Source organism: Microcaecilia unicolor, unplaced genomic scaffold (assembly GCF_901765095.1).
Source record: "Microcaecilia unicolor unplaced genomic scaffold, aMicUni1.1, whole genome shotgun sequence".
NCBI classification, from domain to species: domain Eukaryota; kingdom Metazoa; phylum Chordata; class Amphibia; order Gymnophiona; family Siphonopidae; genus Microcaecilia; species Microcaecilia unicolor.
In genome coordinates this window covers 270733-292612 of record NW_021963024.1, presented here as the reverse complement: position 1 = coordinate 292612, position 21880 = coordinate 270733, and the positions used below count along the sequence as shown (strand labels likewise).

Here is a 21880-nt window from a genome sequence, read left to right as displayed (position 1 = left end):
GCAAATGTAATACTTGGTAGCAATAATGAAACTGTGATGGAATATTCATTGTGGAGTGTTAGACTTAGGGGTAATGTCAGGAAAATCTTTTCACTGAGAGGGTGGTCGATGCCTGGAATGCATTCTCGAGGGAAGTGCAGAGACAAAAACAGTGACAGAATTCAAAAAGGCGTGGGATGAAAGAGCACAGAGGAACTCTATTTAGAAAATAGACGGTAGAAAATAAACATGAATTTAAAAAAAAAACCCTTTAATAGCTGCAGGGGGTGGATGTGTGAATGACGATTGGACAACTACTCCGGCTGTAAAGAATTAAAGCCGTTGCCAGGCAGACTTTGTAGGTCTAAGTCTATATGGCAATCTGGTTTAGGATAAGCTGGAAAGGGCTTCAATTACAACTTCAGTAGCTGGAATGGAAGAAAGTGCTGGGCAGACTTTTATGGTCTGGGTCCCGCAAATGACAAGACAGATTTGGATAGGCTGGAGTGGGCTTTGATGACTACTCCAGTAGATGGAACATAAGGACAGAGCCGGGTGGACTTCTACGGTCTATGTCCCAGAAACGCCAAAAAAAGACTGGTCATAAAGTATATATTACATTCATTGTTGATTTAATCAAGAATTTATAATGAGTGTAACTGTTGGGCAGACTGGATGGACCCTTAAGCTCTTTATCTGCAGTCACTTACTATTTTACTATGTAATTAAGTTTTAAAATAAACTTTATAACTAAAAATAAAAACTGTGAATTCTCAGAGCATGATCTGTTTTGTGACCCTTTACTAGGTGAAAAAAATCACAGCACCAATACAAGCCGTGCTATGGTGTCCCCATAACTAGCCCCCTGAATATGACACGATTACAATTTAGAAAACTAAATACTACTCTAAACGATGAAAGGTTATTCCGTTGTGATACTTCCTCTGTGTGCATCCGTATGCTGCAGAAGCCGGCATGTTTCTAACTACAACTGAGATAAAATAACAACGTGGATACAGCAGCCGATAGTTTCTTGTTGTTGTTTGTCTTTTTCTAACCAATATGGCGGCTGCGCAGTGGGGAGTCGGGTTCACCGTTTCGACGTCATGCCGACTCCTGTCATTAAAACTCCTTGGTCGTCAACTCAAAGAGGGTTTTGTTCGTCGTCGCTTCCTGGCAGCTGGCGTTCCCCTGTCACGTCACAGAGGCACGTACCGAAGTCGAGAGCTGTAGTATTAGGTGGCGGAAGAAGAAGTCATGGCTCGGAACCAGGAGAAGCAGTATGGCCGCTTGAACAGGCTGTGGCTGCAGAAGCAGAGAGAGGGTAGGCATATGCGAGCCAGTGTTTGCTCTTCCTTTGCGCTGGGTTTTTGGCTTAGTCTTAGAGGTGAACATGCCCCCAATCTACTGACAGCGCGCGCCGGGCCCGGGGACGAAGGAGCTTGGAGAAGTCTGTTGTCAAGGCGACCAATTTGGGGTGGGCAGCAGGCTCCCAGGTTCTCCGAGAATATATATATTTGACAACACACTTTCAAACAAGCCTTGGCTCCTCACTTTTTGAAATGTTGAACGAGCACTAAAATACCTAAGCACATTTATAAAATAGGCTCCCAGAGAACTATCCCCAATAGTGCACAAATACAAACCATAGAAGGTGTAAATGTGTGCATGTACTTAAAATAGATTAATAACACTCTGCGCAAACTGCATCCTGGGATGTTTACGTGCAGATTGTGTAAAACTTCTTTTAATGCATGTTTTTGGACATGCAGTTTTATAAAAGCCCTTTTCAGCATGTGATACAAGTTTTAAGTGTGGAAAAAAAAAAAGCAAAATGAAGCTGGGCCTCCCCCTTTCCTTCCTTCCCCCCCCCCCCCCCCCCCAAAAAAAAGAAAAGGATATTTTATAACTAGCTCTTCAGCTTGAGTGGCACATGTGTAAGCATGTGCTTGCTTACTGAACAAAGGTCAAAATCAGATGAAAGTAGCCATGTGCATACCATGAAACATGTTTTATCTAACTTCACTTGGCCACATTTAAATTAAAAAAGACTTTCTTTAAGTATTACTTAGTAGGAGTCCATCTGACAAGATATTATGTTTTGAGATAGATGTAAAGAGAGAGAACTCTTTTCAGTCCAAATAAGCTTTTTTTTATTCAGTCCTCGCAACATCCTTGTAGGGATTACAAACAACATTCTTCCATATTTCAAATACTGAGTTACGTGATGTTTATTCCTCCTATCCCATACAGAGGAGATGGCTTCAATTTATCAAATCTCCATTGTAATTGTCTTTAATTTGAATATCTAGACCTGTTCATGAAAGTTTAACAAGGAAGCATTTATATATGACATTTATATCCCACATTACCCCACCTGAGTTCAGTGTGGCTAAAAATATAGTGAATCATGGCAAAGTGTACAAAGCAAAGATAATACACGACTACAATACACAAAAGTTACTACTACTACTTATCATTTCTATAGCGCTACTAGACGTATGCAGCGCTCTACACTTGAACATGAAGAGACAGACCGTGCTCGAAAGAGCTTACAATCTAATCAGGGCAGACAAAGACAAATAAGGGAAAGGGCATCAAGGTGGGAAGGGTAAAATAGATATGTGTACTGAACAAGTGAATAGGGGTTAGAAGTTAACAGCAGCATCAAAAAGGTGGGCTTTTAGCCTAGATTTGAAGACGACCAGAGATGGAGCTTGACGTACTGGCTCAGGAAGTCTATTGTCAATGGAAATAAAAGAAACAACACTGCACAAAAGAACCACTAGTGGCCTAGTGGTTAGGGTGGTGGTCCTGGGGAACTGAGGAACTGGGTTCGATTCCCGGCACAGGCAGCTCCTTGTGATTCTGGGCAAGTCACTTAACCCTCCATTGCCCGCCACATTGAGCCTGCCATGAGTGGGAAAGCGCAGGGTACAAATGTAACAAAAAAAAAAAAATTGCCTAGACAGGAAGTTCAGGAACCGCTCCCAGAAATCTACTAAAGAAGGAAGGTCTTTAACCTTTTTTGATATGACGTGTAATCACGTCATTTAGTGCCCAACATTTAGTGCCCTGATAAGCAAAACCTGCTAAAGGAACTGATTTGTAAACAGCTTTTCTTACAGCTTGGATAGTGTAGTTGTAAATATTCTCTAGCTCCTAGAACAGCATTACGGCATGGAAGGTCAACAAGAGGCTGCATATAGTCAGGGGCCATACCATACAATATTTGGTAGATAAGTGTACAAAGTTTAAAAGTGACCGTTGCTTTAATTGGGAGCCAGTGCAGCTTAGGTAACAGTGATGCCCTCTCAAGCCATGAAACTTTACAGACAATCCCAGCTGCAGTGTTTTGGAGAGTTTGATGTTTTTTTTTAACAGCTCCCTATAACCAGCATGGATTGCATTGCAGTAATCAAACTGAGACAAAACAAGTGACGTAGGATCAAATTCTCCTTAATTGCCAAAGGGTTTTAAAGGATTTGGCCACAACAGAGTAGACTAGGGGTAGAGAATGACAAGGGGATAATAAAATTTGTCCCCGTTCCCGCCCCATCCCTGTGATTCCTGTCTGTCCTCACCCCATCCCCGTCCCATCCCTGCAGGCCCCGTCTCCGTGGTCTCTGTTCTCATCTGCAGAAGCCTCAAACTCTTTTTTTTTTTTTTTTTAATATTTAATTATTTTTTATTAAAGTATAAAAAGGAACAATATGCTGTGCAACTGTTATGTATAAATTACAAATAGAAAACAATAATAACACTGAGCAACTATAATAAACCCTCCCACCAAGACCACCCTCTACCCTTCCAACCCCAACAATAACTGACTTCTACTACCCAAGGAATCCTAATCCACCCTGTTAAAATGTCCAGGGGGTACAAAATATAACCCGTTCTGTATGCCCTAGAGGGGAAAAGTAATGCCCTATGAATCACTGTTATGATTTTTTTAATCTGTGGATGAATAAGAAGTCATCACCAATCTCAGGATTCAGTCTAGCTCTCCTGTCTTCCACAGTCCCTCCTGCAATAGAAGATGTGCTGGTAGCAGGATGTACAGGACCCCCACCCCCACCCCCACCCCATGCAAAATTTGCTAGCTGTGGCCAGCATGTTTGCTTCTTTTTCCAAAAAATAAAAATTATTGTATATTCCTCCTTACCCCTTTTCTCCCAACTTATACTACCCTATCCTGTCTACCCTCTCTTATGTTAATCATACATTTTCAAGCTCAACTCTATAATATTTCACTACCGTTTTGAAATTTCTATTATAAGACTTTGTATTTCGAATTACTATGTAAGTCGCATTGAGCCTGCATTGTGTGGGAAAGCGCGGGGTACAAATGTAATAAATAAATGTAATAAATAATTGTCGTCTGTGTCAAACATAAATAACCGTCCAGTTCATTAAAAGGCTTCAAAGTAGAAAGTGACATGGGGACAAAGTTTGTCCCCATCCCTGCCCCGTCCCCATGGGCTCTGTCCCTGTCCCCTTCCTCACGGGTCCCCATCCCCTTGTCATTCTCTAACTAGGGGTTCAAAAGTTAGGTGATGATCTACAACCACGCCCAGTAATCTTAAAGCGGACTCCAATAGACAATAGTAAAACTATCTAAAGGGGTGCGATCAAAAGGATTAGTGAGGACCAGGAATTTAGTTTTATCTCTATTTAATTTGAATTTGAATACAGATGCCCAAGATTCCATCAGGTCTAGGCCTGATTTAACCAATGCCAAAATGTCTTGAAAGCCACATGCAAAAGGGATATAAATAGTGACATCTGCATAAATAAAGGGATGATACCCATGTTCCTCTAAAAAAACATCCTAAAGGCTCCATCATGACATTAAATAATGTGGGAGCCAGAGGAGAACCCTGAGGTACACCACAATCCGGAACACCAGGGGGAAGAAATAGAATCTGACAACTTTGCCTAGTGAGATGTAGCCTTTAGGAGTCCATTGAACCACTTAAGGACATTACCACAGGTCCCAAAGTGGTCTAGCAAATTAAGTAATACATGAAATGCACTTGACATACTCGTCTGACTAAACTAATTTCAGCCGTAAAATGTGCCATAAGAGTGGTTAACACCGTTTCAGTGCTATAACATGGTGGGAACCCTGATTGCAAGCTTTGCAAAAGGGAGAAGGAGGAAAGATGCTCCATGAACAGTAGCTTGACGAAACCCTCCATTAACTTTGTCAAAATGGGAATAGATGCAACTAGTCTGTAATTAGTGATATCGCTCCTGAAAGCATGGGTTTTTTTTTTTTGTTTTTTTGGAATTAGAGTCAATATAATAGAACGTTCTTTCCAGGTTTTTTTTTTTTTTTTTCACAAAAGTTGCGGCACTGATTCTTGCCGTTTGGACGGACACTTTTTCAGCGCTTTGTTCCGCTGAGGATATCGTAAGGCTTTAACAGCAAGAACCTCAACAGCAGACTCGTTGTTAAGCATTTCTGCTACAACATTAGAGATTCACCAGACCCCTGAGGCAGGTCCTTTGGGCCGAAACACGGCCGTGTTGGGTCGTCTTGAAAGCCGTTTTTCCGTTAAAAACCACTTGATATCCTCCATGGATCTACTTCACTTTTTTTGTTTGCTCACATTCACGTGAGGTTTGCTGCTCCTTTTTGTTTGACTTTGCCTTTTTTTAAAATAGCATATAGCGCTGCCAAAGAGACACGTAGTTTGGCGCCATATAGAACCAATGAACCATTTCACAAAAATGAATGAACGAAAGAACGAACGAGCAGCATCACTAGGGACAATACACGTGTAAGCAGTGCTATGTGCATGTAGAACTGCTGATTTTGCTACTTATGGTGTCTTTTTACTAAGCTGCGTTAGGTGCTGATGCGCGCCTAACAGCAAAAAAAAGCCTAACGTGGGATGCGCTAATGCATTCTACGTTAGTTTTGAAATGTGCGTATGCAAATTACAAGCTAATTATTATTATTATTTTTTTAGTTTTCTTGAGGGGGCATGGGGATGGAGATTGGGTGTTCCTGCTCTAACCTATTAGTGCATCTACGTTACTATATGCCAGTGATGGCGAACCTTTCAGAGACCGAGTGCCCAAACAGCAACCCAAAATCTAATTATTTATCGCAAAGTGCCAACAGGGCAATTTAACCTTAATAACAGAACTTTAAAAGCATTCGACATGCTTTTGAATAATTAATGTGATTTTTGCTGTTGCATGCATGCTGATAACTCCCTTCCCCTCCATCCATGTGCATCTCCTTCCTGTCTTCCCTCCCCTCCCCTCCACCTGTCCAACAATTGCCTTCCCCTCCATCCAGCCATGTCCAGCAACTCTCCTCTCCCCTGCCCTCCATCCATCCATACCCAGCAATTCTCTTCTCTCCCCTGCCCTCACCTCCCGCTCCCATCCATGCACTGCATGTAAATCTTTTTTTATTACCTCCGTCGAAGTGGCCGCGTCTTTGAAAGCCCTGCCCGACTCTAGCCATCCCTTCGTGAGTTCGTTTCCTCAGTCAGTCCCGCCCTCGCGTAAATGATGTCAGAAGGCGGGACTGACTCTGAGGGAACAAACTCACGAAGGGAAGGCTAGAGATGGGCATGGCTTTCAAAGACGTGGCCACTTCGATGGAGTTAAGCAGCTCCGGCGGGGAGGACATGCGAGGGGATGTTGGGTGGGCGGGCGTGGAGGGAAAGGGGCTGGGCCTGGGCCCGTCCAGGCCCGCCCCTGGCGACGGCGTGCTTGCGTGCCAACAGAGAGGGCTCTGCGTGCCATAGGTTTGCCATCACTGCTATATGCTAACAGGTTAGCACAAGGATAATACAAGAGCCTACAAAATAGGAGACGGTTAGTGCTTCTGTGATCATTTTTAAAAATGGCCATGCACTAGTGGCAACATTAGCACATGAACTACAGGTGAAACGTCCATACAGTCAAACTGCAGCAGCCAGTGAAGGAAAAGATCTCGGCAATTCATTGCATTAGCAACTCACTTATCCTACCATTGTCAAGGCTCACACTGTTGTTATACTCATGATTAAAATCTATCGTTGATCAGAAATACTTCCACTAAAAGCCGAATAGCTGAATAATGGAGGCAGCGTATGCAAACAGATCTCATGCAATAATCGTTGTGGAAATCTGAAAGCCTGACTGGGTTGCAGACCTCGAGGACCGACATTAAGCACCCCTGACTTATGCTGTGTAAAAGGCAGGTATAAATGTCGGTGCTTAAATGTCTCAGCCTTATAGTACAGCAGTCGGTAGAATAATAGGGCTATGATAGGATCTGTCAGATACACGTACCCACCTCCTCATTGGCTGAATAATCCAATGAGCCAAGCATACAATAGGGGGGTTAACGTAATCCTCATTCATCCTTATTTATAACATTTAACAATAGTCTATATTTTATTCTCAACGTAATTAAAAAAAAAATTTTCAGAAAGATTCTAATCTTTTCTTTCTTCCTTGTATTTATAGCATAATATATCTTTCAATCAAAGAAGTACTTAGCTTTTAGCGCGAGTCCAGTTGTCACCGACGTAGATCCATGTTTCGCTTTTAGCTGTCTAAAGGTAGTCGCCTACAAAAAATAACTCGGTATCAGTCCATAGTTTCTGACAGAGCTATCATGCTTATATTTAAAACTAACTATTACTGACCAAAGGTTTCTTTCAGAATGACGGCTTCTAAGATGGCTGCCACATTTTTTTAAAGCAGGCTTTATAGCTGGTTCAGTTCATCACTTGATATATAGAGCACCAATCAGAACTCCAAGATCAAATCAGTTGATGACTAATAAACAGAACGTCAGATTAGTGTTAACCACTTGATTTCATGGTTCAGTCCATTAGGTTCTATAGTATTTAAAGTGAATATCCAGAATTGTTCTCTAAAGTTAAGTATTTTTTCAAAATCGCCTCCCTCCCACCCTTCTCTCACTTGATCTATAATACACCATCGAAAATCTGTTATCTGATGTTGACATTGGACCCAATGCTGTACTAGCGGGGCTTCAATTTTATTAGTGGAAATCCTGGATTTGTGTTCTGTCAAGCATAATTTTATCACTCTTACACTTCTCCTTACCTAGATTTTGTTGCAGGGACATTGAATAATATACACTGCCATTTTAGTTGTGCAGTCCGAATTACAAAATGAGGTAATTGTGGATCTTCCCATGTTGATCCGACTATTGAAGTGTGGCACCATTGGCAATGTCCACAGATATTGTGTGATGATCCATCAGTTTTCATAGTACAGTAGTGTTTTTTCCAGGATAATATCTCTCCTATATTTTTAGACCGAGTAAAGGCTATAAAAGGCTTATCCATAAAAACTACATCCATTTGAAGAATGTGCCAATGAGACACTAGTAAAACAGAAGCCCCGCTAGTACAGCATTGGGTCCAATGTCAACATCAGATAACAGATCTTCGAAGGCGTATTATAGATCAAGTAAGAGAAGGGTGGGAGGGAGGCGATTTTGAAAAAAAAACTTTAGAAAACAATTCTAAATGTTCACTTTAAATACTATAGAACCTAATGGACTAAACCGCGAAATTGAGTGGTTAACATTAATCTGACATTGTTTACTAGTCATCAACTGATTTGTTCTTGGAGTTCAGATTGGTGCTCTGTATATCACGTGGTGAACTGAACCAGCTATAAAGCCTGCTTAAAAAAAATTTGGTGGCTATCTTAGTCCAAGAAAGCAATATGACCCTATAATTATTTTTTTAGTTGACTTTTGTGCATTCAGATGGACTAATCCACAGTCACATTACAATATTAATTGAGTGTTGCAAGCTTTACCGTAGTTCACCCACTCCTACCAGTTGCCTGGGGATAACGGTGAGAGAATATGGTTAATTCTAGCAGTAGAAAGGGTTCACAATATGAGAGTAATTCCATGGAGTGGAGGGGAGTAGCCTACTGGTTAGTGCAGTGGACTTTGATCCTGGGGAACTGGGTTTGATTCCCACTGTAGCTCCTTGTGACTCTTGGCAAGTCACTTAACCCTCCATTGCCCCAGGTACAAAATAAGTACCTGAATATATGTAAACTGCTTTGAATGTAGTTGCAAAATACCTCAGAAAGGCGGTATATCAAGTCCCATTTCCCTTAATGTCGAACTCTGTTGAATTAAGAACACCTAAAATTGAAGGTAAATGATTATTTCTTAAAATGATTGTGCTTGATCAAGATGAGACAACACTAGATTCATAGTTTGATGTGAGAGTTGCTTCCTACACTACTACTACTACTACTACTACTACTATTTAGCATTTCTATAGCGCTACAAGGCGTACGCAGCGCTGCACAAACAGAAGAAAGACAGTCCCTGCTCAAAGAGCTTACAATCTAATAGACAAAAAATAAAGTAATCAAATCAATTAATGTGTACAGGAAGGAGGAGAGGAGGGTAGGTGGAGGTAAGTGGTTATGAGTCAAAAGCAATGTTAAAGAGGTGGGCTTTCAGTCTAGATTTAAAGGTGGCCAAGGATGGGGCAAGACGTAGGGGCTCAGGAAGTTTATTCCAGGCGTAAGGTGCAGCGAGACAGAAGGCGCGAAGTCTGGAGTTGGCAGTAGTGGAGAAGGGAACAGATAAGAAGGATTTATCCATGGAGCGGAGTGCACGGGAAGGGGTGTAGGGAAGGACGAGTGTGGAGAGATACTGGGGAGCAGCAGAGTGAGTACATTTATAGGTTAGTAGAAGAAGTTTGAACAGGATGTGAAAACGGATAGGGAGCCAGTGAAGCGACTTGAGGCTTCACTGTCTTAAGATACACACCTGCTTCACATTAAGAAATGAGAAAGGCAAAGACTAGCCTATGATTGCATTTTTCCAGTACAAGTAATAACAGCCACCTATCAGCATGAGAACTGACTTCTCAAAGTTTCCATTTAGTATGTGCTTTCATGCTATAATCATAGTCGCCAGGCCCACCAGAAAACAAAATTATTATAAAAATGCAAATCAAACCTGCTTGTCACAGCTTTTATTCTGGTAAAAGTGATAGGGTGGTTGGAATAGCTTACTGGTGCCCTCCTTTGCTATTTTTCTTTCTCCTAGTTAGATAACTACAATGATTTTTCATCTCGCTGTAACTCCTACACGTTTTCCAGTATCCACGCTTTGGAAACCCTCCCCTGCTGAGAAGAAGCACGTTCCACCTTGTGGGTAGAGCTCTTTTCATCCATGTTCTGGCTAGTGTAGACTGTTTTGACAAAGCGGCGTTCTAGCACTCACACTGTGCAGTATTGCTCATTAATGGAAGTACTTTGCATGTTATTAATTTCCACAACACACTGTAATTTGAGTTGAAATGTATTTGTTGTTAAAACTTATAATTGTGTTCCCCTGACTTCAATTTAAAATACTTGGGCTAAAACCCAATGTAATAAAACATGAAATATTTTTGCAACCGGGGACAATTACAGGAGGTATTTTGATGTTTCCAGAGGGCTTACAGTCTGTGAACCCAGTCTATGGTACTAACTTATTGTAACATGTTACAGTGCAGTATTGCGCATTATATGCTGAGTAATGAGGTGTTAAGTAACATGCATTAAATGGAAACGATGAATTGTGGTCTAATATCCAACTACAGTCAGAAGAACTACCACCACAGTAATATAACCTGCTACAGGTAGTTTGTATAAAAATATTTTTGTGGACTATTAAAGTCAACAATGAGGCGTATTTTCAAAGCACTTAGATTTTAAGTTTCATAGTAACCTATGGAACTTTGTAAGTCTAAGTGCTTTAAAAATGAGCCCCCTGCAAATCTAGCACACAGATAACCTCTGTCCAGTAATCCGTGCTTCTATTCCTGTGCTTGATATTTGAATTCTATTAATGTAGAGCAAATTTTTCTAAGGTGTAAAAATTGACTAATTGGTAAACTTTCTTTCAACTTGCGTGGATGGAAGCTGCGGAAACAAATTATTGAAGACTGGAGGTATGCGCATGAGAATGTTGGTTGTCTTATGACTTACCATCTGACGGGCCACAAAATATTTTCATATGCACTACCTTTAAGGGTTTAAAATGCATTAACGCATGTTGATGCAGGTAAATGAGGTTCTGAGTTTGTGCTGATATAATGGAGAGTGAATCGACTGCAAGGTCACGAGGAGCATCAGTAGGATTTGAACTCTGGTTTTGCTGGGTCTCAGTCTGCTGTTATAACTATTTATTTATTGCATTTGCATCCCACATTTTCCCACCTATTTGCAGGCTCAATGTGGCTTACATAGTTTAGTTATGACATTGTCATTCCAGGATATCAGATACAATTAGTAATGTGTAGAGAATAAGTAAGGGGAGGAAGAAGGAAGTGATTAGGCGGGTAAGTATAGAAGGTAGACTTTCCTAACTGGATGGGTTGGTGAGGTGGATTAGTGAGGCTATAGATTCTCTTTGTAGGCCTTGTTGAAGAGATATGTCTTCAGAGATTTGCAAAAGTTAGTTATTTTGTCAATTGTTTTCAGGTCTGTAGGTACTACTACTACTACTTAACATTTCTAGAGCGCTACTAGGGTTACGCAGCGCTGTACAAAATAAACAAAAAGGTCCCTGCTCAAGGAGCTTACAATCTAAAGAACGAAATGTCAAGTTGGGGCAGTCTAGATTTCTTGGGTAGAGGTGTAGAGGTTAGGTGCCGAAGGCGACCTTGAAGAGGTGGGCTTTAAGCAGAGATTTGAAGATGGGCAGGGAGGGGGCCTGGCGTATGGGCTCGGGGAGTTTGTTCCACGCGTGGGGTGAGACGAGGCAGAAAGGGCGGAGCCTGGAGTTGGCGGTGGTGGAGAAGGTTACTGAAAGGAGGGATTTGTCTTGAGAGCGGAGGTTACGGGTAATGCATTCCATAGCTGCGTGCTCATGTAGGAGAAGGTAGTGACATGCATCAGCTTGTATTTTAGTCCTTTACAGCTGGGGAAGTGCAGATTGAGAAATTTGTGGGATGATCTTGTGGCGTTTCTGGGAGGTAGGTCCAAGAGGTTTAGCATGTAGATTGGGGCGTCTGCGTGAATGATTTTGTGTACAGTCGTGCAGCTCTTGAACGCAATGCGTTCCTTAAGTGGGAGCCAGTGAAGTTTCTCTCTTAGGGGTTTTGCACTTTAATCATATTTAGTTTTTCCAAATATGAGGCTTCTCCAATACAGTATCGCACACAGCAGCTCGGTTATGAATGTTGTGGAAACAGGCAAACAAAAAAGCTTTCACAGAACTATTTTCCCCAAACAAGATAAGTGTGCTTCAGTGATGTACAGTTATCTTTTTTGCTCACTAATCTGTAACTAATGTTCATTCAGCATTTTCTGTGGAGCTAATTTACAGCTGTAGCGAACTTTCTCATTTTGAAGCTGTTAACCTGAGGGGACATCCCATGATTAGTGCCACTGACCTTGCAATCCCCGATGTACAATTTACTATAAAAAGTTATCAAACATATGTTGTGACAGTGCTGCATATTTTTGTCTTGCAGATGGTCATCTGAAGGATGCGCGTCAGAAAAGACCCAAACTGGTAAGTGATCGATTTATGTTTTCATTTGGTACTCCTTTTCTGGATTTCATCTACCATCTTCTGAAAAAGTAAGGAATGAGAACCATCTTAGGACCAGTTATTTCCTGATTGATCCTAAGATGGGTTCTTAATTTTTTTTTTTTTGTTACATTTGTACCCCGCGCTTTCCCACTCATGGCAGGCTCAATATGGCTTACATGGGGCAATGGAGGGTTAAGTGACTTGCCCAGAGTCACAAGGAGCTGCCTGTGCCTGAAGTGGGACTTGAACTCAGTTCCTCAGTTCCCCAGGACCAAAGTCCACCACCCTAACCACTAGGCCACTCCTCCTAAAACCCTTAAATTAGCGCTTCTCAACCCAATCCTTGGTGCACACCCAGCCAGTCATGCTTTCATGATATCCACAATGAATATGCATGAGAGAGAGAGCTGTATAACCAAGAAGGCAGAGCATGCAAGTCTCTCTCATGCATATTATTATTAATTTGGATTTTGCTCACAGCCTTTTTCAATAGTAACTCAAGGAGGGTTGCAATCAGGTACCAGGCATTTCTCTGTCCCTGGAGGGCTCACAATCTAGTTTTGTACCTGAGGCAATGGAGGGCTAAGTGACTTGCCCAAGGAGCAGTAGCGAGATTTGGTCACCTCTGGATGTCAAGGCTGGTGCTCTAACCACTAGGCTACACTCGTTGTGGATATCCTGAAAGCCTGACTGGCTTGGTGTGCCCCAAGGACTGGCTTGAGAACCATGGCCTTAGATGAAACTTACCATCAGTCTGAGACAACTAGAGATGAAATACAAACCTTTTTAACACTCATGTGCCGAAAATACCCCTTTAATCCTATTTCTGTATCAAGACCTACTTGACTTACTCCTAGATTGTGCTTTCTGACATGACCATGTGATCTCGCTCATATTTACAGTAGTTCCTCTGGGAGTCTAGAGATGTCTAGTCAACAAATTTTTAGTACTGATTGGTAATGATAAAAGTGAATTTAGTTAATTGTTTGTTTTACTCACTTGTAGAATTTGACTGACTTTGTTTGTTTTCTCCAAGTCTACTTTAAATTCTGCTGCTGATGTGAAAAAGTGGATTCCAAGCATTAAAAACGAAATTGAATATTATTTGGAGGTAATATTTAAATTATATAAAATGTTCTATTCCTTTTTCTCAACAGAATGGTTGGAAAAATACCCATTTTAACTTGTCTTTTAGGCACTACTTCATTACTCCATATCTTTAAACACAAGACCATAGTTATAGAATACATTGATAAAGATCTCGGTAGTCAATGCCATTATGTTTATGAAGTGGCTCCAGCGTTTGCCCCTTTCTCCCCGTCTGTCCATTCCTCCCTCCCTCAGCTTACAACTATTTCTCTTCGTTCCACCCTCTGGTTCTGCAGCACACCTCCCACAGTTCCATGGGTCTTCAGCTTCCATGGTGCCATTTTTCAGCTCCAGCTTCTACATTCTATTACTTCTATTACTAATTATTTCTATAGCACTACTAGTTGTACACAGCGCTATACACATTATATGCAGGTATTTTCTTTGTCCCTAGAGGTCTCGCAATCTAAGATGTGTGGGTTTTTTTTTTGTACCTGGGACAATGGAGGGTTAAGTGCGACCGCACCTCGAATGTTGTGTTCAATTCTGGTCGCCACATCTCAAAAAAAGATATAGTGGAATGAGAAAAGATGCAGAGAAGGGCGACAAAAATGATAAAGGGGATAGGACGACTTCTCTATGAGGAAAGACTAAAGCGGCTAGGGCTCTTCAGCTTGTTTATGGTTTTCAAAAATACTAGGACTAGGGGGCATGCGATGAAGCTACAAAGTAGTAAATTTAAAGCAAATCGGAGAAAATATTTCTTCACTCAACATTTAATTAAACTCTGGAATTCATTGCCGGAGAATGTGGTAAAGGCGGTTAGCTTAGCAGAGTTTTAAAAAAAGGTTTGGACGGCTTCCTGAAGGAAAAGTCCATAGACCGTAATTAAATTGGACTTGGGGAAAATCCACTAGTTCTGTGATAGGCAGTATAAAATGTTTTGTACTTTTTTGGGATCTTGCCAGGTATTTGTGACCTGGATTGGCCACTGTTGGAAACAGGATGCTGGGCTCGGTGGACCTTTGGTCTCTCCCAGTATGGCAATACTTATGTACTAAGTGACTTGCCCAAGGTCACAAGATGCTGTGATGGGAATCGAACTGAGGTCACCAGGATCAAAGCCTGTTGCACTAATCATTAGGGCTACCATTGGGCTACACAGATGTACCTTGCACTTTGGTGAGAAGATGCCACTGAGCACTTTATATAGTTAAGTTTTATTTGTTTTATACTCTATTTGGGTGACCTTGCATGGAATGCAAATGATAATCATATTTAAGATTTGGCACCCAACCAACATCACTAATCTACAGGAGCTGCTTCACTGAGGATTAATGTAGACAGTAACTGTCGAAGAAGTGCTTGAAACCCTTTTTCAAATTTTGGCATTTTGAGAGGATTGTGAGGTAGTGACAGGGCCCAACATAGAATGTAAGTTCTTGAACCAAGATTTAACTACCCAGTTTTAAGACTTAGCATCTCAGGCTGTCAGATATTGAAATATGATTTAGTTTGTCGTGTCCTGTTACATTTTTTATTCTTGAGGCTTCAGTGACACATTGGATAAGCAATTTCAGAACACACAGGAAATATGGCTATGCTGGCCTCATTAAAAATTCTTTATCATAATAAAGAAATATTATGTCAGTCCCCAAAGCAATGTTTGAACATTGTATTATATAATGCTTATATACACCTACTACTACAAATCATTTCTATAGCGCTACCAGTCGTACGCAGCGCTTTACAATTGAACATGAAGAAGAGACAGTCCCTGCTCGAGAGCTTACAATCTAAATCAGGACAGACAGGACAATTAAGGGTAAGGGTAGGATAGACAGATAGGACACATAGGGATAAGGGACTATTGAAGAGAGGAAGACAAGATAAAGGTTACGAACAAGTGAAAAGCTAGGAGTCAAAAGCAACATCAAACAGGTAGGCCTTTAGTCCAGATTTGAAGGCGGCTAGAGATGGAGTTTGACGTAGCGGCTCAGGAAGTTTATTCCAGGCATAAGGTGCGGCAAGATAAAAGGAACGGAGTGTACAAGGTGTACTGCCTTTCTTGAACAGAAACCCAACCCAGAACAGAGATGATAGTTTACAATTTTCTGAATTTGTTATAGATCCTAATGCTTTACATCGATCACAGTTTGGCTTTAGGAGGCTACATAGAACAGAAACTCTACTGCTATCTTTGACATCTGAAGTGAGGAAAATACTGAGCTTTGATATATTTGTCTTCTGTTTTTAGCAGTCACAGCTGTGCCACTATTCTGATCGTAAAATTCAGGAGTTTCAGGAGCACATTGAAAAGCTCAAGAAGGAGTACCAGAGCTACCTCTGGAGACTACGAAGCTTGGATCCTTCCTGTAAAGAGCATCCCTGGAAACCACGTGGGTACACAAGAAAGAGAGCAGCAGAGGCCATGCCAGCATGCAGGCAGCCAGGTATCGTGTCTCATAACCATAATAAAAGGGTCAGTGCTATGAAGGCTCTTCTGGATTATTTTTATAGAGAGCTGGAGATGACTTAGTTGATGCAGCATTGATTCCAGAAAGAGCTGAGGGCTTTGTCTTTAAAACAGGTATCTGTTTTTTGGGGGGGTTTGCTGGGTTCCTCTAAGCATCTTAGGTAGTTGACTTTTGATAGGCTTCAAAAAGAGTTAGCGTGCGGCCCCTGAATCAAGGCATGAAGTTAGGGAGAAAATCTCCGTATAAGTTGTCATTTTCTCTGGAATTTGTATGATGTATTTTAGCACTGGGAGCTCGTGGGTAGCAGTTGTACTTAGCTGATTATTTTTCATTTCGGAAGGTGGTATCCCATTAATAGCAGTTGTCTTACGTGCTGCTTTCAAGCTTAGCATAGCTTGTTAGACATATCGGGCCAGATTCTATATAAGGCACCTAAAAAAAAAAATCCACATGGTAAATATTTCCACCTAAGCGTATTCTATAAGTGACACCTAGATTTAGAGCGGAATATAGAATACACTTAGTTGATATCCCAGCGCCTAAAACTATGCGTCTCCATTTATACCAATGAAAATGTGGCGTAAACCCCTGCACGTAGATTTACGTCCACTGGGCCATATTTTACTCATGTAAATTTTGAACTGTCCACGAACACCCATAGCCACGTTTCTTTTGAACTGCGCGCATTAGAATTTAGGCGCAGTTCACAGAATACACGGTAAGTTGTGCGCGTAAGTTCTAATTATTACCAATTAGTTCTTATTGCTTGTTAAGTGCTCTTACCAACGCTGATTAGCTTAAGCCAATTAACGTACGCACATCGTTATAGAATACGCCTGGATTTCGGTGCAGGTCTCTAGGCGTGCTATATAGAATCCTGGGGATCGTGGGAATTCTAGAATTTGGTGTCAAGAAGAAGCACCACAATGGGGCACACAATGGCGGCTTCTTGAGGCGCTTAAGCAGTTATAGAATACTAGTGCAAAGCCACATTGGGGGCACCCACTAATGGCTGGTCTGAGTAAGTCCCCCAAAATGCACAATGTAACGTGTGCAACTGATGATATTCTGGAGGTTGTACATATAGCTTAGCAACATGCCCATGTACGCCCCTCTCACTTACATGCTTTAAACGTTATAGAATATCGCCTGCCACTTAACACGTGTAACTGCCAATTATTGGTGCTTCTGACCTTCTTAAGTGCTAGTATTCTGTAACCTAGACATGCACTTAAGACTAAATTCTATAAATGGCACCTAAAAAAGTCGGCATTTGCTGCTATTCTATAAACTTCACCTAAAGTTAGGCATGGTTTATAGAATACGCATAGCGCCTGTCCCCCCGACTAAAATTTAGGCACGACCATTTACACCAACTTAAACCTGTTGTAAATGTCTGTGCCTAATTTAAGTTTGTATCAAGCATATTCTATAACAGTGCATGTAATTTTTAGGAATGCCCATGCCCCCTTTTGTGATCCACACATTCAAATTTATGTGCATCACTTTTTATAGTAACATAGTAGATGACGGCAGAAAAAGACCTGCATGGTCCATCTAGTCTGCCCAAGATAAACTCATATGTGTATACCTTACCTTGAATTTGTACCTGTCTTTTTCAGGGCACAGACTGTATAAGTCTGCCCAGCAGTATTTCCAGCCTCCCAACCACCAGTCCCGCCTCCCATCACCGGCTCTGGTACAGACCGTATAAGTCTGCCCTCCGCTATCCTAGCCTCCCAACCACCAACCCCTCTTCCCCCCACCTGCTCCGCCACCCAATTTCAGCTAAGCTTCTGAGGATCCATTCCTTCTGCACATCTAGTCTTCCAACCTCTCAACGCATTCTACTCCTCTATCTCATCTATCTGCCCCTCTTGAAGCTGTTTCCTTCACTGTTTACGCTTAGAAAGCAGAACTAGTAAATTATAATTAGTGCTGATAATTGCTTGATAGTGACCAGTTATTGGCACTGATTAGCTTGTTAAGCAATTAAGTGTTGCACGCAAATCAGCTACACACGCAACTTTAGTCACTATTTATAGAATCCGAGAGTTAGTGCCTAACATCGGTAACCTAGTGGATGCTGGCATATAAAGACCAACCTGGCACGTTTAAGTTTGTCCAGCAAGGTAGTTAGGTTGTAACCACTGTATACAGTTTGGGTTACTTCCACAAAAAAAACAGCAAGGCAAATGATCCGCAAACTCCAAGATGGAAGACAGAAAAGCAGATCAGTAGAAGATATATTTGAACTTTATTATCGTTGTTTCACACAAGAATGTTGCCTGACACATAATATAAAAATGATATTAAAAAACTAATGATATTAAAAAAACTAAAGTGGAGGAGTGGCCTAGTGGTTAGGGTGGTGGACTTTGGTCCTGGGGAACTGAGGAACTGAGTTCGATTCCCGGCACAGGCAGCTCCTTGTGACTCTGGACAAGTCACTTAACCCTCCATTGCCCCATGTAAGCCGCATTGAGCCTGCCATGAGTGGGGAAAGTGCGGGGTACAAATGTAACAAAAATAAAATGTTGTTTCAGCTGTTATAATTAGTTTTTTTATATATAGTTTTTTTTATATCATTTTTATATTATGTTTATTTATTATTTTATGTGTTCTATTATTTTATAGCCCCTGATGCAGCCCTGCTGGGTGAAACACGGCCTGTGTCGGGCAATATTCTTGTGTGAAACAACTATAATAAAGTTCAAATATATCTTCTACTGATCTGCTTTAATGTCTTCCATCTTGGGTTATTTCCACATACAATATATATATATATTTTTTTAGTTTTGTACCAATTCTAAAGTCTTGCAGCTTTTAAATGTATTACTTTTTATGACGGCATCATCTGCACTTGGTTAAGCAGGCTGTACCATTTAAATTAGAAGACTTTCATAACTAATTTTACGTGGTTATGTTTGATCTGTCTCCTTAGCTAGGGAAGGAAAAAAGATTTTGTACAGCTCTTGAGAGAGAGAACATTTCGCCCATCTTGGTGGACTATTAGTTCATGTTGTGATATTGGTGTGTGCTTTTGGGACTTCTTTAATGTGAATGCTTCTGTATTATTCTTGTGATGATATAATGTGGTTTTAATTTTATTAACATGCATTATGTATAGCTCTCTTCAGAATGTGTCTGGGTTGAGCCCTTGATAGAGTTGGTGTAAAAGTTGTTTAGTTTTGCAATAAATTGTCTTTTTATTTACTGCTAAAAATATAAAGACAATTTATTGCAAAACTAAACAACTTTAGCAGTACTGTTAATGTTTACATTAGATGTGTATCACGTGATTATTAATCTCATTTTCTCTTATTTCACCAGGAGATTGTACAAGTGCAAAGTTGCTGTGTACACCTGTTCTCAATAATGACATAAAAAATGACTCTGATGATGAATGTGAGGAGCTGGTGGACAAATCCAGTCAGAGGTTGGGAGAAAGCAGCAGCTGTGCCAGATTATACAACTGCCCAAGTGTGGACCTCGGTACTCAAGACGAACCGCTGGTTTTTAACACACAGAAAATGCTTCCAAAGCACATTTGGTTAAGGTCTTCAAGTGGTGTGTTGGGAGATGCCACTGGAAAACTGAAACACATTCTGCAGAATCCACAGAGCATGCAGGGACATCAAGGATCAGATACGAGATTATGTACTGGGAAGGTACAAAGTGTTTTGGGCTTAGACTGCTATTCATCTTCAGAAGATGAAGTATAACTGGAACAGACAATGCACAGAACCACTGGAGAACTCACACAGCAGTCGTTACAAGAATAACGAAGAAACTGTGGCAGAAAAGTACAGAAATATTTGCAGTTCTTTTGGATGCCAGTGCCTCAGTCAGAAAGAATTTCCAAGGTCACCTTGATAAGTTTTTATTTTTTATTATTTATTTATATGCTTTGGCACATTGCAGGTATAATGACGAGTTCTAGCAGTGGACTTAAGTAAGATGGACATGTCTCAACATACTCTAAGGAGTGTGAGGTTCATTATTGTAATATGTGCAACTCTCCCAGTTGATAATTTTCCTTACCAGTGTCTTTGCATGCTCTCATCTTGAGAAAGGAATCGCGGTGGTCCAGATTAATTTTTCCTGAGTTGCTGGCATGGACAAAAAGGACAATTGTCTATTTACTTGTTAGCTTAAATGAGCGGACTGATGTAAACTGATGGCAACTATGAAAAAACAGTATAGAGAAAAGATTTGTGGTACTTCAGTGGTATACAAGCGTATTTTATAAACGGCGCCTAGATTTAGGTGTAGTATATGGAATACACTTAGTTGATATCTTAGCGCCTAAAGCTAACACATCTCCATTTACACCAACAAAAGTGTGGCATAAATCCTGGCACGTAGATTTAGGCACACTAGGCCGTATTCTATAACTGTGTGCGTAAATTTCGGAATGCCCATGTCCCCACCCATAACCATGCCCTTTTTTGCCTGTGCACGTTAGAAGTTAGGTGACTTATTTGGGCAAAAATGTGTCTTATTTTTCACTTGCCTGTGTCTACAGCAATCTCTTATGAGATTGTGATTTTGCGAGCCTCTTGTCCTAATATCTCTCTCTTAGATTCAGATAAGACCTACATGCCAGTCCTCATTGACCTACCACCAAGAAATGCTAAGAAATCATCCCGCACCTATCTCAACCTACACTTCCCCAGCTGCACAGGTCTAAAATACAAATTAACTCACTCGACCAGCTTCTCCTACTTGAGCACGCAGCTATGGAATTCACTCCCAATTCACCTGAGAAAGATCAATGAATTAACTAACTTCTGCAAAGCCTTGAAGACTTACCTCTTTAACAAAGCCTACCACGAGAACCCAACTAGCTATAATACAACACCTATCCAATATAACACCTTTACAACTTTACTCAGAATATACTTTCCTACTAATGCTTGAACAATTCCTTTTGCCTTCTTTAACTTCTTGTAACACCAATTGTATGATGTAACCTGACATGGCTATGCCATGACAGTGCTCTGTAAGCCACATTGAGCCTGCAAATAGGTGGGAAAATGTGGGATACAAGTGCAATAAATAAATAAATTGTTCAATATACTGTTAGCTGTTGCTTTGCACTTAATTGTTTCAAATTGGAAAAATAATGTGCATCTAAATTATAATGAATGGTGGAGTTACGTCTGTGTGATAAGAAAATATGAAACAATTCTGGCCCATAAACATCGTAGAGTTAAGTCTGTCTTAAAGACTTGGGCTTGCTTAGACTTATTTTGTCAGGAACCACACAGCACTAATTGACCTTACGTATCCATGCTATTTGTCTAAAGGTTTTGTCATGGAACGATCTTTTATTTACGCTTATTTACCCTGGATTGTTGATATTGTTTGACTTTGTGTTTACTTTTATGTTATATGTTTTGAAAAAACCTTTAATAAAAAAATATATAAAAAAAAAAAGTTAGGCGCACTGCGTTACAGAATGCGCTTAGCTTGTTGTGCACGTAAATTCTAATTATTGCCAGTTAGTGCTCATTATTGCTTGTTAGCACAATTAAGTCACATGTGTTGTTATAGACTATGCTTGGATTTCAGCGCAGATCTCTAAGCGCACTGTATAGAATCGTGGAGCTGGTGTGAAGCGGCTTCAGTGGAGGGCCTGAAGAGAGATTATTTGGAAAGATACATGTCGTCAAAACTATTGTTATCATCCTATGCAGTGTGTTTTTGGGTTTTTTTTGGGTTGCGGAAAGCTTTTCTGTTCAGCTCAAAATTCAATGCCTGCCGCTGGGCCTGGGAGAAG

General features: G+C 40.8%; 1 protein-coding gene across 2 annotated transcripts; it reads left to right on the top strand.

The window, feature by feature from the left end:
- The first annotated feature begins 1199 nt into the window (after window positions 1-1199).
- On the top strand, window positions 1200-20412 carry LOC115458770. 2 transcript variants are annotated; one of them, XM_030188588.1, is made up of 5 exons: window positions 1200-1303; window positions 12468-12508; window positions 13566-13640; window positions 15876-16071; window positions 19432-20412. In XM_030188588.1, exons 1-5 carry the CDS (start codon window positions 1237-1239, stop codon window positions 19818-19820), a joined length of 768 nt encoding a protein of 255 aa, XP_030044448.1. In that variant the 5' UTR covers window positions 1200-1236; the 3' UTR covers window positions 19821-20412. The 2 variants fall into 2 exon arrangements, with proteins under 2 accessions (XP_030044448.1, XP_030044447.1); XM_030188587.1 differs by having other exon boundaries at window positions 19429-20412.
- The last annotated feature ends 1468 nt before the right edge of the window (window positions 20413-21880 follow it).